Raw genomic sequence first — 16,602 nt, 5'->3', positions numbered from 1 at the left:
TTTTTTCCCCTCGGACGCGCAATAGAAGAGCACAATATGTACTGCATATTTTACCATGCTGCGTGACACTCTTCAACTCAGCAGCAATAACAACGGTGGTGGGGCGGCCAGTGGGGCTGTTTCCCTCGCCATCTTTTAATGAAAACGTTCTCAGATTTAAGATAGCTGGGATTCAACCATACAAAATACTGTAGACCCCAATCCTTTTCCCTCCATGAAGGGAAGTCTTTGATAGGAAAACCTTGACATGTTTGTTGCATAGTCGGATATCCTGGAAGTTCCAGGAAAATTCCTGTTGCATCAGATAAGACCTCAGAAAGTTCTGAATAATATCCTGGCAATCCCCGAATAGAAGACATTATCTTACATTATTTTGCATAAACTAGTACGGGTGTTTGTCACACAAAGACAGTTAAAACTGTGAGCGCTTTTATCGTAATTCATATCCATGTGTGCTAGCTGAACATTATCTTCTAATTTATCTATTTTAACATTATATATTAAAAGTAGGCTACATCATTCAGTGATCATAGTGTTGTCTACCTGTGCTTCCCTCTGCCACGCTCTGTCTGGAGGCTTGTCCGGCCCTGACAGTGGTGACCACCACCCTGTAGAGGGCTCCAGGCTTCAGCGCCAGGAAGCTGTAGGCCGTGGTGTGGGCCGGGGTGCTCTCGTTCTTGATCACACTGCTGTCGTGGATAAGCAGCACACGGTACGAGTCCAGCTCGCCGGCCGCCCGCTCCCACTGGGTTTGGAGGCTGTCTGTGCTGCCACCGTTGGTCACACGCAGACTGGTCACCTGCGCCGGGGCTGAGAGGAGACACAGAGAGAGAGGAACTTCAAAGGTGTGAGACATTAACAGAGACCATAGAGAGAAATGTAGACCATAGTTGAGACCATAGGGCAGAGATCATCAACTACACTGAACAAAAATATAAACAGTTACAGGTCATATAAGGAAATCAGTCAATTGAAGTACATTCACTAGGCCCTAATCAGTTGGTCACGGATACCTTAAAACAAAACATCGGTAGGGGCGTGGATCAGAAAACCAGTCAGTATCTGGTGTGATCATTTACCTCATGAAGCATGAAACATCTCCTCTGCATAGAGTTGATCAGGCTGTTGATTGTGGCCTTTGGAATGTTGTCCCATTCCTCTTCAATGGCTATGCAAAGTTTGTGGATATTTGAAGGAGCTGGAACATGCTGTTGTACACGTCGATCCAGAGCATCCCAAACATGAGGTGATGGCGGCGGATGAATGGCACAACAATGGCCCTGAGGATCTCGTCCGGCTATCTCTGTGCATTCAAATTGCCATCGATAAAATGCAATTGTGTTAGTTTTCCGTAGTTTATGCCTGCCCATACCATAACCCCACCATGGGGCACTTTGTTCTCAACGTTGACATCAGCAAACCGCTCGCCTACACAATGACATACACGCTGTCTGCCATCTGCCCGGTACAGTTGAAACTGGGATTCATAAGAGCACACTTCTCCAGTGTGCCAATGGTCATCAAAGGTGAGCCTTTGCCCACTGAAGTCGTTTACGACACCGAACAGCAGTCAGTTCAAGAAACTGGTGAGGACGACAAGCATGTAGGTGAGCTTCCCTGAGACGGTATCTGGCAATTTGCGGAGAAATTCATCGGTTGTGCAAACCCAGAGTTTCATCAGCTGTCCGGGTGGCTGGTCTCAGACGATCCCACAGGTGAAGGAGCCGGATGTCTTGGCCTGACATGGCTACATGTGGTCTGCTGTTGTAAGGCTTGTTGGACGTACTGCCTAATTCTCTAAAACAATGTTGGAGGAGGCTTATGGTCAAAAAACGAACATGCAATTATCTGGCAACAGCTCTTTGCACGCTCCCTCAAAACATGAGACATCTGTGGCATCGTGTGACAAAACTGCAGATTTTAGAGTGGCGTTTTATTGTCCCCAGCACTGTGTAATGATCATGCCGTTTAATCAGCTTCTTGAAATGCCACACCTGTCAGGTGGATGGATTATCTTGGCAAAGGAGAAATGCTCACTAAAGGAGATTGAACATTGCTTTATATTTTTGATCAGTGATGATTCAGCAGCGGGACAAATTTTTTTCTTGAGCGGTGCTCAGGGGGCCAGAACATTTACCTTTATTTAACTAGGCAAGTCAGTTAAGAACAAATTCTTATTTTCAATGACGGCCTAGGAACAGTGGGTTAACTGCCTGTTCAGGGGCAGAACGACAGATTTGTACCTTGTCAGCTCGGCAATTTGAACTTGCAACCTTTCGGTTACTAGTCCAACGCTCTACCCACTAGGCTACCCTGCCGCCCCAAACATAACATAACATAATAACTTAACATAATTACAAAGAATTTGTAGACTGCAAATTGACCGCAAGAAGCCCAAACAGATATAATATTTGACCAAAACAGAATAATTTCAAACCTTGCTGACATTTGTATACAATCACATTACCAGTATCTCTCTCTTATGCGTGGGAATACTTTGGAAAAGATTTTCAAAATTAAAATCACTTGTAGCTGATTTGCTGGTGTTTTTAGTATTTTATGTCCAAAAAATAAAAACTTTTTTTCTTCTCCGAAAACTTGGGGGGGGCCAAATAATATCACCAGGCCGCCAGGTGTTGAACCCTGTCATAGAGACTTTGAAATCATAGTGAGATCATAAAGAAGCAGTTCTGCCAATGTCTCCTGACCCCTCCTGTCTCAGCCTCCAGTATTTATGCTGCAGTAGTTTACGTGTCGGGGGGCTAGGGTCAGTTTGTTATATCTGGAGTACTTCTCCTGTCCTATCCGGTGTCCTGTGTGAATTTAAGTATGCTCTCTCTAATTCTCTCTTTCTCTCTTTCTTTCTCTCTCTCGGAGGACCTGAGCCCTAGGACCATGCCTCAGGACTACCTGACATGATGACTCCTTGCTGTCCCCAGTCCAGCTGGCCGTGCTGCTGCTCCAGTTTCAACTGTTCTGCCTGTGATTATTATTATTGGACCATGCTGGTCATTTATGAACATTTGAACATCTTGGCCACGTTCTGTTATAATCTCCACCCGGCACAGCCAGAAGAGGACTGGCCACCCCACATAGCCTGGTTCCTCCCTAGGTTTCTTCCTAGGTTTTGGCCTTTCTCGGGAGTTTTTCCAGCCACCGTGCTTCTACACCTGCATTGCTTGCTGTTTGGGGTTTTAGGCTGGGTTTCTGTACAGCACTTTGAGATATCAGCTGATGTACGAAGGGCTATAAAAATACATTTGATTTGATTTGGAGAGAAGCTCATTATTATATGACAACAACAACAATTCTGTTATATGACTACAAAACCTGTGAGGAACAATGTTCTGGTGTCATGTCTAGAACAAACACATTGGGAAAAGAAAGGTGAAATCCATCTCCCTTTGGAACCGTGACTCACTGGTTCGTCCAATCACTGAAGCCGAGCTGTTTAGGCCCCCACTGTTGGTCGTGACGGCAATGGCGTACTGGCGTCCGGGCATGAGGACGTTGAATGTGCACTCCCTGGCGTCACGGGACAGTGTCCTCTGTGACACAACCGTGTCTCCCTGTCTCAAGACCACGGTGTACCCGTCCCACACCCCCGCGGGACGAGACCACAGCACGCTCAGAGACGTCTCATCACCGTGACGGACCATCAGCTGCTGGACAGGCTGAGGGGCTGAGAGAAAGGGGGAGAAGGAGTAATTGAGTAAAGAGAGAGGAGGGGGACGGGGACGGGGGGGGGCAGAGGAATATTATGTGAATGAGTAAAGAGAGAGAGGGCAAAGGAGGAGGGGTAATCAAAACAAAAATGAAAACTTCAGAAGCCATGGCAATTTAAATAGACATCTTAAATGCTCTTGACAACATACAACCCATAACAACATTGGGTAAACACCCAGCAGGGGACACAGCAAGATTGGCGCTGCTTTGGAAAGCAGATGGTTTAAGGGCTCCTGACCAATTGTGCTTTTTTTGTGTATTTTTTGGTGCTAATCTTAACTTTCTGCCATCGTTTCCTATGTCCAAAAAGAGCTTCTGGACATTAGAACAGCGTCACTACATGATCAAAAGTATGTGGACACCTGCTCGTCGAACAACTCATTCCAACATCATGAGCATTAATGTGGAGTTGGTCCACCCTTTGCTGCTATAACAGCCTCCACTCTTCTGGAAAGGCCATCCACTAGATGTCCTGGGAAGGCTTTCAACTTTACTTCAATGAGTCGAAGGCGAAAGACATTGATTATCCCGGACCAGGCCCAAATCCCCGACACTCCCCGAAACATGAGAAAACGACGCTATAGAGGCCGGCGCGCGGGTGCCTTGATGAGACTACGGCAGCGAGTGAATAAATTGCCTTTACCCTCTGTTCTATTGGTGAATGTGCAATCACTGGAGAATAAACTGGATGAGCTCCGTTCAAGACTATCCTATCAATGTGACATTAAGAACTGTTATCTATGCTTCTCGTGGTGATGGCTGAACAAGGACATGGATAACATACATCTAGCTGTTTTTATATGCATCGGCAGGACAGAACGGCAGAGTCCGGTAAGATCCGGGGGGGGGGGGGTCTCTTTGTCAATCTCTAATGTTAAAGAAGTCTTGAGGTTCTGCTCGCCTGAGTTAGAATACCTCATGATAAGCTGTAGACTATACTAGTTACGAAGAGAGTTTTCATCTGTATTTTTCATAGCTGTCTATTTATCACCACAAACCGATGCTGGCAGTAAGACCGCATTCAACGAGCTGTATAAGGCCATAAACAAACAAGAAAATGTTCATCCAGAGGCGGCGCTTATGGTGGCTGGTGATTTTAATGCAGGAAAACTGACATCTGTTTTACCTCATTACTACCAGCATGTCAATGTGCAACTAGAGGGGGAAAAAACTGTAGATCCTTTACTCCACACACAGGAATGCATACAAAACTCTCCCTCTCAAAGGGAAACCCGTCCAAGAGCTTCCCAGTGACGCGAGCCAACCAGACAAGCTAAATGCCATACATGCTCGCTTCGAGGGAAGCAACACTGAACCATGCGTGAGAGCACCACTGCCCTTTCCCACCTGGACAAAAGGAACACGTACGTGAGAATACTGTTCATTGACTACAGCTCAGAGTTCAACACCATAGTGCCCTCCAAGCTCATCACTAAGCCAAGGACCCTGGGACTGAACACCTCCCTCTGCAACTGGATCCTGGACTTCCTGATAGGCCGCCCCCAGGTGGTGAGGGTAGGCAACAACACATCCGCCACGAGGGTCGACAGATTCAAGTTCCTCAGTGTTCACATCACTAAGGACCAATTATGATCCAAACACACCAACACAGTCGGGAAGAGGGCACAATAATGCGTCTTCCCCCCCAGGAGGCTGAAAAGATTTGAGATGGGCCCTCAGATCCTCACAAAGTTCTACAGCTCCAACACTGAGATAATCTTGACTGGCTGCATCACTGCTTGGTATGGCAACTGCTCAACATCCAACCACAAGGCGCTACAAAGGGTAGTGAGTACCACCCAGGCCCTCTGCACATTGACTTGTTACTGGCACCTCGTTATTACTTTTATTGTGTTACTATAAACATTTTATGTAGCTAATATTTAAATTTATTTTTTTAATGGGCTGGTCAGTAAGCATTTCACTGTGAAGTCTACATGTGTTGTTTTTTGGCACATGTGAGCAATAAAATTTGATTTGATTTTAAATACAGTGTAGTAAAAATGTTTAATGTAACGTACCTAGCCTCCCCTGACATTGAGCGGTGTTGCCAAACAGACCGCTCTCCACCATGACCTGAGCTGTGTAGAGCCTGCCAGGCACCAGCCCCAAGGAAGCTACAGAGAAGGAGTACTGTCTAACCAGCCTGCTCACTGTCTCATTGACTAGAGCCACCGTGCCGTTCAGTAGCAGGACACGATAGTTCTCCCAGTCCCCTCTTGGGGGCAACCATGTACTCTTCAGAGTGCTGCCATCAATGACGCCCACCATGGACAGCTGAGACACTTTGGCTGGCACTGCGGGATGGTGAGAGAGAGAAAGTGAGCGATTCACATTGTCCTTTCCAGCACGGTTCCAGCAACTATGGTGGATCCGTGACCAGGCTGTACAGCTCGGCTCAACTTGGCTTAACTCTGCTCAATCATGTGAAAAGGCTAGTTGATTGACACTCCAGAATGACTTACCTGTTCTGCCTGTGGCCACTGCCTCAGTTGTCTGCTCTCCGACCTTTGACCTCACAGTCACCTGATAGGGCCGTCCAGGGGTCAGGCCGCTGAAGACCACTTCAGTGGCGTTGGGGGGTAGCTTCCTATCCTGGTTGGCTGAGCCTTGGGTTGCCAGGGAGACCAGGTATGCATCCACACCTCCCCTAGCATTGACCCAGGAGGCCCTCAGGGTGTCCAGACTGCCGTGGTTCTCCAAGAAGAGCTCTGTTACCGCCACAGGAACTGTGAGAAGGAGAAAATATCAGTATTGATTTAAACATGTGGGGAGAAAACAACACAATAACTAAAGATAAGAAAGGATCATCATGTCACGCCCTGACCATAGAGAGCCTTTTATTCTCTATGTTGGTTTGGTCGGGGTGTGACTAGGGTGGGTACTCTAGTTTTTGTATTTCTATGTTGGCCTGGTATGGTTCCCAATCATCTATCGTTGTCTCTGATTTAGGCAGCCTTTTCCCACTGGATTTTTGTGGGATCTTGTTTGTGCGTAGTGGCCTGTGAGCACTCCATGACTTCACGTTTCGTTTAGCTCTTTATTGTTTTTGTGAGCTTCATTTCAACTAAACACGTGGAACTCTACGTACGCCGCGCCTTGGTCCATTTATTCCAACGATCGTGACACATCAGTGTCCTTGAGACAGAGAGGAAGCAAATGAGGTAAAAGAGGAGACTCCATTCCTGAACAAACCAGAAATGGACCATAAAAAATAAAACATCAGGCTGAAGGGAGTTGTAGTTAAAAAAAAAAATATCCAACCTAGTTCAGCACAGAAATTAGGTAATTACCTCCAATGACCATCATCCATTGTGCCTATTCTTTCCGGCCCGGACAGAGATGGATACACTTTTACGCTTGCTACTATAGATTAGACACACACCGACCGCATAGAATGCATGAGAGAGGAATGTACACACAATGATGAGAGAGCGGGATAGAGACCGTTAGTGAAAGTATGCCTTATCTATAACCTTTTTAAGAACTAATCAAATTAATTTGTCAGACAGCACTGCAGCATACTTAGGCAAGGCTAGCCGCCTAGCTAGCCGCCTAGCTAAATAGGGTGACTAAAGAGAGCACAGTATGGGGAGCACAGAGAACATTGTCTGGCTGGCTTTCTGCTACTGTCTGAGCAGAGATGAGATGATTAATTTAATCAAATAAAAACTAAGCAATACACAGAACTGAAATATTTTATTATTTCATAGTAATTTCCTATTTTTCTATTGATGTCTAGGGGGGTTGGGAGGGGAAGGGAGTGCTCTGGGAGGCCTTGATGGGCCAGCCAGCTGCAGAAAGAGGAAGGGAAGGGTGGGATCGAGAAGCCTAAAATATCCTGGAAACAACGACAGAGAGAAAGCATGGTCGTGATGGTGGTAGGGTGCAGTGTTGGATAGTAAAAACAAAGCTCTACAAACTAAGTTAGATAAATATGTGAGAGACATTTCACCATATCTTGCACCTATATTGAAGCCACCGAGACATTGAAGCCCTAGATTGCTCTGTTGGCAAACAATGGGACTAAGTGATTTGATGGCAGACGACTTGAAAAATAAGAGAGGATGCAAAAATAACCTTCAACAAACTACTTTTTTATCAGACACATTGAATAGGGCTAAGGTTAAAGACTTGAACTTGAGTTTTGCATGTCAGTCTTACTATTTTAACATGTAAACTTAGATTCATCACTGCTACACCAATGAGGACTGTCACCACCCAAACAGAGTTACCATGCCATGGTACGTAGGTGTTTTACTTGCCATACCTGTGACTGCTTGTTTGGAGATGGCGTTCTGGAGGCCTACAGCCTCAGTCACCACGGTGACAGTGTACAGGGTCCCAGGCAACAGGTCGTCAAGGGTGTGGGAGGTGACACTACTCTTAAGGGTGACGTTCCTGACTAGGGCGCCCTGCTGCTCCCTCAGTAGCACCCTGAAACCCTCTCTCCTGCCTGGACCGGGCTGCCAGGAAACACCCAGGCTGCTGGAGGAGGGTGAGAGCTGGAGGCCGCTGACAGCTGAGGGAGCTGGGTAACCAAGACAGAGTAGTCAGTGTCAGTGAGTAATGATGTCTAACAAGACAAGGTAGATCAGGGATTTCTATGCTATCTACAGTATCATAAATAGATGGTGTGCAGCACAGTAGTTGTGGAAGACCAGGCAAATCATGTGTGATCAGAGGACCAGTCAAACCATACTAGAGCTTCAAGATGACCCCTCACCTGTGGCTGCAGTGGCCAGCACTGGCAGGGCTGTTTTATTTCCAGCCGTTGCCACCAGGCTGAGGGCATAGAGGGTTCCAGGGGTGAGGGCGGTGAAGCGAGACTGAGTGGCGGCAGTTCCCATGATGCGGGTACTGCGGCTCGTCCCTGTTTTGGTGTCCTGTAGTGTGACCTCATACCAGTCGACCTGCCCACGAGATCGAGGCCAGGATATGTGCAGGCTATGGGAGCCACCCTGACCCTGAATAGGACTCTTATACTGGGTTGCTTGGATCTGGTCTGGTAGTACGTCCAACCTGGATGGACTCACTGGGTCTGAGAGAGAGAGAGAGAGAGAGAGTGAAATAAAAGAGAGAAAAGAGGAAGGAGAGTGAGAAAGATGGAGATAATGTGTTGGCAATTTTGCTATAGAAAACAAAGATATCCCATAAACCAGTAACCAAGGGGAAGCACCTTGGCAATATTATCTACACTTCAATTAAACATTATGATATTACATAACTAGGAGAAAAGTGCATGAAGAGTCTCTGCATCCTGCCTTTGTACTTCAGCTGAAGGCCAGTGGTGACTGCCTGCGATGGAGGGGAGAGATAACATTGTTTTGGTTCTTTAAAGAATGTCGTGTTGGATTCACTGGGAAACCTGCATGCGTCTTAGAGTGAGAGCGAGACGTTACAGGAAACAACAAAAAAAAAGAGAGAGAGAGGAGCAGGACGAGGCGAGAGGCCAGTGCCTCCCGTAGCTCAACACTGAACTTTGACCCTTTCTTCATAATGGCTTCCTCTCTTCATAGCAACCCCAGGAATCACATTGGCCAATAAGCAGAACCCTAAGGACATTGTCCGTCCAATCCTAAAACCAAACTGGCAAGACCACTACTGTATTACACAATAACTACATTGTATCTGTGATTTCTACTGTATTCAAAACATATTGGATAATGTCAAGTCCAAGTGATTTGACAATTCCTGAACTGTTATTCTTGAGGATTTCATCCTTCGTAAGCTACTGTCAAAAATGGAAACGTGGTCCACTCACAAGGACCAAAGAAAAAAACTTGGGCACACTTTCAACGCAAAGATGTGAAGTGTACTCCCAGTGTAATCTATCTGTGCCATGAAAAGAAAACATGGAGGCCTCCTGTATCCGTTAGTACAAAGAAACAATGCTTGACGGGATGTGGCTCTGGGGAGAGGGAGATATGTCTGGAAACAAACACGATGCTCTGCGTTGCTACTGACCTCTGCCTCAACAACTTTAGATGATTGGAGCTGTGTTCCAGAATTGACAGGGTTCTAATCTAGAGCTTTGAGACCACTGACCAGAGTGGTTCTTGACAGGACAGTCTAAGGTTGTGGCCTTGACAATGTGCAAAGGATTGTACTAAGGTACAGTGGGATAAAGTGTACCTACTAGACTTCAGGAGGTGTCGGCACAAAAGTTATCTATTCTCTATGTTCTTCAAAGTGGTGCCCAGAATCTATTCACAATCAGTGCCATGCTGTGCACAAAAAAAGAATCAATACTGTAACCATAAATCGAATAATGAAAAAGGATATGATATCCTGAATAAACATATACTATTTCAAGCTCATTGGTTGCAGTAGTCAAATATTACTGCAAAATTGTAAAATGATACATATGCAAAATTCCAAATGTTTTAACAAGATTAAGTATCAACTTTTGTGCTTTTATCCTTTGTGGAATAAAACGCCAACAGAGAGAGAGAGAGAGAGAGCCTTCATGAGCCCTCAGAGATTCAAAGATATATTCAATAAATGATAGAACTCTTTCTGTCACAATGTGACATCATACGTGTTAGATCTATTCAATGATAACACGTTTTTGCCATCAGAGGAGTCATTCACCTAATCTTCTGAAGGGGTTATGATATTTTTTACGAAAAATAATCAATCGAATGTCATGGTTCAAAATATAAATATAATAAACAGAAAAACATATATTGTCTGATACTGGAAAATATTTTTACATCAGATATCGGTAGCACGTTTGATATTAATTAAAGTCAATATAACAGTCTAATACTTTTGGAATATAACATTATTGATTAGGTTAAAATAGATTAGAATATAAACGAATTTAGGTTTGAAACGCTTACCTGTACGCACTGATACGTTGCCCCTCTCTCCATCATTATTCGATATAACTTCGAATTGGTGTAATGTTCCTGGTTCCAAATCCCTTATATCGCAGATATACACGTTAGTGTACTCCCCATGTTGATAACAATCCGTTATGTCGGACCGACTAGGCTCATAAAACACGGTGAAGTTACACGCTTCTCCTGTTGTTATCAATTCCAGTGCAATAGAATCCGCATTGGCGCTGGTTTTTGTCAGGTTAAATGAACACTTTACTGCCTCAGTGGTCTCGACCTGAAAGGAACAAAAAGAGGCAACGGGTATGCTACAGGTGGAAAAGAATGAGCCATTTTAAATGTACTTTAACCATGACTCACCTTGACACAACTCCACCGTAAACAAAGTATCAAAATAACAGTCGAACATCTAAACATTGCGGACGCTGATTTAGATATGTTAGGTCAATAAATAATAGAAGAAATATCAAATATATTTCAACATTGGTTGTCATAATCGGTCCATAAAATAACAATGTATAATTATATTCAGAATTTCACAATGGCATGTTGGAGGCGTTACAGTAGTGGTACGCGCCTAACAAAGCGTGGCATCTCTTTCGACGACGCAGTCTCTTCCCATGCTACCATCTCGTCCCTTTCAATCTCTAGGCTGACTCTAGGTTGACTTGCCTAGTTAAATAAAGGTTAAATAAATCTCTAGGCTAAATACTTTTCCTACACCATTCCTGGCGTCAGGTAGACAGAGTGCTCAGGAAATGAATTCCATATCAAAGCATCCACTTCAGCCCTCTGTCTATAAACTGTCTATAAATTCATACGTAGCCTAAATTCTAATCAAATAGCCTACTGTATTTCTCACAGCCCTAACTTTCACTTGAGTCTGGACAACAGCACCTTGAGCAGTCTCCCCTCCTCTTGCCCCACCACACCCTTCTTTCCTTCCTGCTGGCCTTGGACTTTCTCTTTCTGAAGACCTTATGGCCCACCTAAACTAACACCCATAGGATACAGCAGGCTAAAAGTTGGCATGGCATGGGTGTATTTCATAGCCTACTTTTGTGTTTGTTGAATGTTCTCTCTTTAAATACTTTTTGAATATGTCTATATTCTATATTACTGTAATCCATTACCATAGCCCTTCTTTCAGGTTTGTGCAAAGCTTCACAGGATTTTAATGTCCTCCGTCCAAATCTGTATGCAAATATGATCTTGAACATTCTTTATGGAATTTCACAAATGCTTAATCAATTTAAATGTTCATTTCAAGTGACTGTCATCATCACTCACCTGTGGGGTGGTGGTCAACTCTGTGGTCGTAGTCAGTACTGTAGTAGTTGTTGTTGGAGCTGGAGCTGTTGTGGGTGGGGCTGTGGTAGTTGTGGTAGTAGTGGGTGTGGTAGTTGTGGTTGTAGTAGTTGTGGGTGTGGCTGTGGTAGTTGGGGGTGTGGTTGTGGTAGTTGTGAGTGGAGCTATGGTTGTACTGGGTGTGGTTGTGGTAGAAGTGGGTGTGGTTTTGGTAGTTGTGGGTGTGGTTGTAGTAGTTGTGGGTGTGGTAGTTGGGGGTGTGGTTGTGGTTGTGGTAGTAGTGGGTGTGGTTGTTGTTGTGGTAGAAGTAGGTGTGGTGGTTGTGGTAGTGGTGAGTGGAGCTATGGTTGTAGTGGGAGTGGTTGTGGTAGTAGGTGTGGTTGTGGTAGAAGTGGTAGTTGTGGGTGTGGTTTTGGTAGTTGTGGGTGTGGTTTTGGTAGTTGGGGGTGTGGTTGTAGTAGTTGTGAGTGGAGCTATGGTTGTGGTGGATGTGGTTGTGGTGGTAGTAGTAGGTGTGGGTGTGGTTTTGGTTTTGGTAGTTGTGGGTGTGGCTGTGGTAGTTGGGTGTGTGGTTGTGGTAGGTGTGGTTGTGGTAGAAGTGGTAGTTGTGGGTGTGGTTTTGGTAGTTGGGGGTGTGGTTGTAGTAGTTGTGAGTGGAGCTATGGTTGTTGTGGGTGTGGTTGTGGTAGTTGTGGGTGTGGGTGTGGTTGTAGTAGTTGTGGGTGTGGTTGTGGTAGTTGGGGGTGTGGTTGTGGTAGTAGTGGGTGTGGTTGTTGTTGTGGTAGAAGTGGGTGTGGTAGTTGTGGGTGTGGTTTTGGTAGTTGGGAGTGTGGTTGTGGTAGTTGTGAATGGAGCTATGGTTGTAGTGGGAGTGGTAGTGGTAGAAATGGTAGTTGTGGGTGTGGTTTTGGTAGTTGGGGGTGTGGTTGTAGTAGTTGTGAGTGGAGCTATGGTTGTGGTGGGTGTGGTTATGGTGGTAGTAGTAGGTGTGGTTGTAGTAGAAGTGGGTGTGGTTTTGGTAGTTGTGGGTGTGGTTTTGGTAGTTGTGAGTGGAGCTATGGTTGTGGTGGGAGTTGTTTTGGTAGTTGTGGGTGTGGTTGTAGTAGTTGTGGGTGTGGTAGTTAGGGGTGTGGTTGTAGTAGTTGTGGGTGTGGTAGTTGGGAGTGTGGTTGTAGTAGTTGTGGGTGTGGTAGTTGTGGGTGTGGTTGCAGTAGTTGTGGTTACGGTAGTTGTGGGTGTGGTTGTAGTAGTTGTGGGTGTGGTTGTAGTAGTTGTGGTAGTTGTGGGTGTGGTTGGTGTGGTTGCTGGAGTTGTGCGTGTGGTTGCGGTAGTTGTGGGTGTGGTTGCGGTAGTTGTGGATGTGGTTGCAGTAGTTGTGGCCAAAGTCTTGGTAGTTGTGGGCAGGTTTGTTGTAGTTGTGGGAGGCATTGTAGTGGTCATGGGTGGGGCATTTGTAAATGTGATTGGAGGGGTTGTGGGTGAAGTTGAAGAGATTATGGGCGAAGTTGAAGATGTTGTTGGTGGAGCTGAGGAGGTTGTGGGCAGAGTTGAAGTTATTGTGGGTGGGGATGTGGAGGTTGTGGGTGGGGCTATTTTCTTTGTGGTTTTAGCTGTAATCTTTATTGTTGAAGATGTTATGGGCGAAGTTGAAGATGTTGTTGGTGGAGCTGAGGAGGTTGTGGGCAGAGTTGAAGTTATTGTGGGTGGGGCTGTGGAGCGTGTGGGTGGGGCTATTTTCTTTGTGGTTTTAGCTGTAATCTTTATTGTTGAAGGTGTTATGGGCGAAGTTGAAGATGTTGTTGGTGGAGCTGAGGAGGTTGTGGGCAGAGTTGAAATTATTGTGGGTGGGGCTGTGGAGGTTGTGGGTGGGGCTATTTTCTTTGTGGTTTTAGCTGTAATCTTTATTGTTGAAGATGTTATGGGCGAAGTTGAAAATGTTGTTGGTGGAGCTGAGGAGGTTGTGGGCAGAGTGGAAGTTATTGTGGGTGAGGCTATGGCGGTTGTGGGTGAGGCTACTTTTATAATGGGATTTGCTGTAGTCATAGTGGTTTGGCCGACAGCAGAAGTAGTAGGAGTAGGAGGGGCAGCGGTTGTTGTAGTCTGCATTGTTGTGGTTTTGGTTGTAGATGGAACCACAGTCTTTCTGGGGGGTACTTTCCTAGTTGTGGACAATGTTGTGGTATCGGTAGGTGTGGTGGTAGCAGAAGAATTAGAGATGGAATCAGGGGTAGGGGTAGTTAAAGCAACAGAAGTTGGGACTTTAGCATCAGAGGTAATGACTACGGATGCAGAAGTGGTTGGTGAATCAGTCATAGCACTTGAGTTGGGCACTGAGGAAATTGTAGAGGAAACCACAGTAGTGGTAGAGGCAGTTGACACCAGCTCATCTACATTAGGGGGTGTGGAACTGGAAGTTGCTTGGTTTACTGATGGAATCTTGGCTCCGTTCCTCGAGTCGAGGAGGGCATTTTCGGTGGCAGCGTTCACCGTTTCGTCCATGGCAGAGTCAGTTGTGGACAAAGCAGGACTGGACCAGATAAAATCATGGCTGTCGTTGAGAGCTGTCCCAGATGCCGTGATGACCGTTGAGACGGACCTGGGAATGAAACCCATCGTCTGAGTCTTGACGAGGTCATAAGTGTGCGTTGCCACCATAGACTCATAGGTCACCGCATTGTTGGGCGTTGTGATGGGAACTCTTAACGTAGAGATCTGACGGGTGGTCCTCCTATGGGTGTTCATAGCGTTTGATGAAGAGTGAGTGTTTATGGCTGTTACAGGGACCGTTCGGATGGCGTGGACAGTGCTGGTGTATGCCACCGGTTTGTGCGTGGATGAATACATTCTGGTGGTTGAGATGGTGGTGGACCCTAGAAGAAAGAGGGGTTATTATAAATAAATTCAAGATACTGTATGCATTGCATATGTAATAACTCTCACCCAGCCCAGGTGTTCTTGAAAGGGTAATTAAAGAATTTCCCCCTCAGTTCCTGACACCTCTGTGATTTGATGTGGGTGTTGCTTCCTGAGTGAAATGCTAAATGCTCTTTAAATAACGTGGTAATAGATGGTTTATTATCATGTTATTCATCTTTTAACGTAACAAAGGTACTTGAAATAAATAGATGGGTAGGAGAGAGTGTGATAAGTTGAGCCACCCTTGTTTCTAGGAAACCATACACAAAATTAATCATTTGACCAATATTTCGGATCAGGTCATCATTTCATGGAGTCTGTGAAGGTAGAAACCACATGGAAAAAGGTAATTTAGTCAACAACAAAAAATGATTTTCACCAAGTCAAATGAATATATTGTGTTAGAGGTTTCATGATGCTTGTATCTAAACCAAAGTAGATCATTTTAAGATTGTTCTATACATTAGTTGGGGTCTCTATAAGCTTCAAAATGAGGTGGAGCATGAAAGTGCATCCTTGTAGCTGTGTTAGCTAATATAGTCAAAATGTTTACCTTGCGGCAAGTTGAGCAAATGTAAGTGTTTTCTTCCCAGGCGTTTATCGCTGGGATATGAGGTAACAACAGGGCCTGGTCTATTTTAAAAGTGTCAAACAAAAGTACAAAGTGTTTGTTAGGTTTTAAGACTGTTAAATTATGCTTAAATTATTCAAATACAAAAAAGTGATTGTGATTGTGTTGACTTGTGTTTGGGAAATAAAGATAGACATCATTTTAAAAAGGTAGTGGTAAATCAATTGACTGTCTTTCTTGATGTCTATAGTATTCTCTCTGGTATGCAATCTGGTTTCTGCTCAGGTTATAGATGTGTCACTGCAACCTTAAAGGTCCTCAATGATGTCACAATTGCCCTTGAGTCTAAGCAATGTTGTGCTGCTATTTTTATTGACTTGGCCAAAGCATTTGATATGGTAGACCATTCCATTCTTGTGGGCCGGCTAAGCAGTACCCTGTCTTATGCTGCTACCATGTTGTGCTGCTGCCATGTTGTGTTGCTACCATGTTGTTGTCATGTTGTATTGCAACCCTGTTGTGCTGTCATGTCTTGCTGCCATGCTATGTTGTTGTTTTAAGTCTCTCTTTATGTAGTGTTGTGTTGTCTCTCTTGTCATGATGTGTGTTATGTCCTATATTTATTTATTTTTGAATCCCCGTCACCGCAGGAGGCCTTTTGCCTTTTAGTAGGCCGTCATTGTAAATAAGAATTTGTTCTTAAACTGACTTGCCTATTTAGATAAAGGTTAAATAAAATACAAATGTTTCATTCAGTACAGACACTTGTAGGTGGCTTAACTTACCCTGTCCCGTGGCTCAACTTACCTGATACCGACCCTAAAATATCACAGACCTGTTTGTTAAATGTAACATGCACCTTGTATCATTGCCTGGTTTTGGAGCTCAGTACTGCGCTATAGCTCTGAGATGACCTCTACCCCAATACCAGTGATCCCAACATTTTTAAATAAAGAAAAACCCTGGAATGGTTGAAAAACAGCCAAACAGCCAAGCCCTACTTGGAACTAATAAATAAGTGTTCAAAAAAATTACCCAGGCTAAGTTGTGCCAAGAGACCACTTTTTTTTTGGACAAGCTATGTTTTCAAAACTGTAATATTTACATAAATTCTGATTCATTTCCAGGCATACACAACATCCTGAAATATATGTAGATATCTTTGTGAGAGAGAATATTACACCCCACTCTCCCCTATTGGTTTCATGCATGGTTGTAATAACAGGTGGCCTGAAT

At 44.8% G+C, this 16,602-nt stretch overlaps 1 protein-coding gene across 1 annotated transcript in view; it reads right to left on the bottom strand.

Moving 5' to 3' along the window:
- Positions 1-16,602, bottom strand: part of LOC109888910 (receptor-type tyrosine-protein phosphatase beta) — a 43,159-nt gene that overhangs the window by 24,697 nt on the left and 1,860 nt on the right. Inside the window, exons 3-10 of the mRNA XM_031821596.1 lie at positions 11,862-14,749; positions 10,572-10,848; positions 8,453-8,767; positions 7,997-8,257; positions 6,192-6,455; positions 5,748-6,023; positions 3,422-3,682; positions 544-810 (exon numbers count right to left, since the gene is read on the bottom strand). Of these exons, the coding sequence (XP_031677456.1) occupies positions 544-810; positions 3,422-3,682; positions 5,748-6,023; positions 6,192-6,455; positions 7,997-8,257; positions 8,453-8,767; positions 10,572-10,848; positions 11,862-14,749 (4,809 nt within the window). The remainder of the gene's footprint in view (positions 1-543; positions 811-3,421; positions 3,683-5,747; positions 6,024-6,191; positions 6,456-7,996; positions 8,258-8,452; positions 8,768-10,571; positions 10,849-11,861; positions 14,750-16,602) is intronic.

Source organism: Oncorhynchus kisutch, linkage group LG4, assembly GCF_002021735.2.
Source record: "Oncorhynchus kisutch isolate 150728-3 linkage group LG4, Okis_V2, whole genome shotgun sequence".
Classification (NCBI taxonomy): Eukaryota; Metazoa; Chordata; class Actinopteri; order Salmoniformes; family Salmonidae; genus Oncorhynchus; species Oncorhynchus kisutch.
The sequence above is the reverse complement of the archived record's forward strand: the minus strand, read 5'-3'. Positions and strand labels throughout refer to the sequence as shown.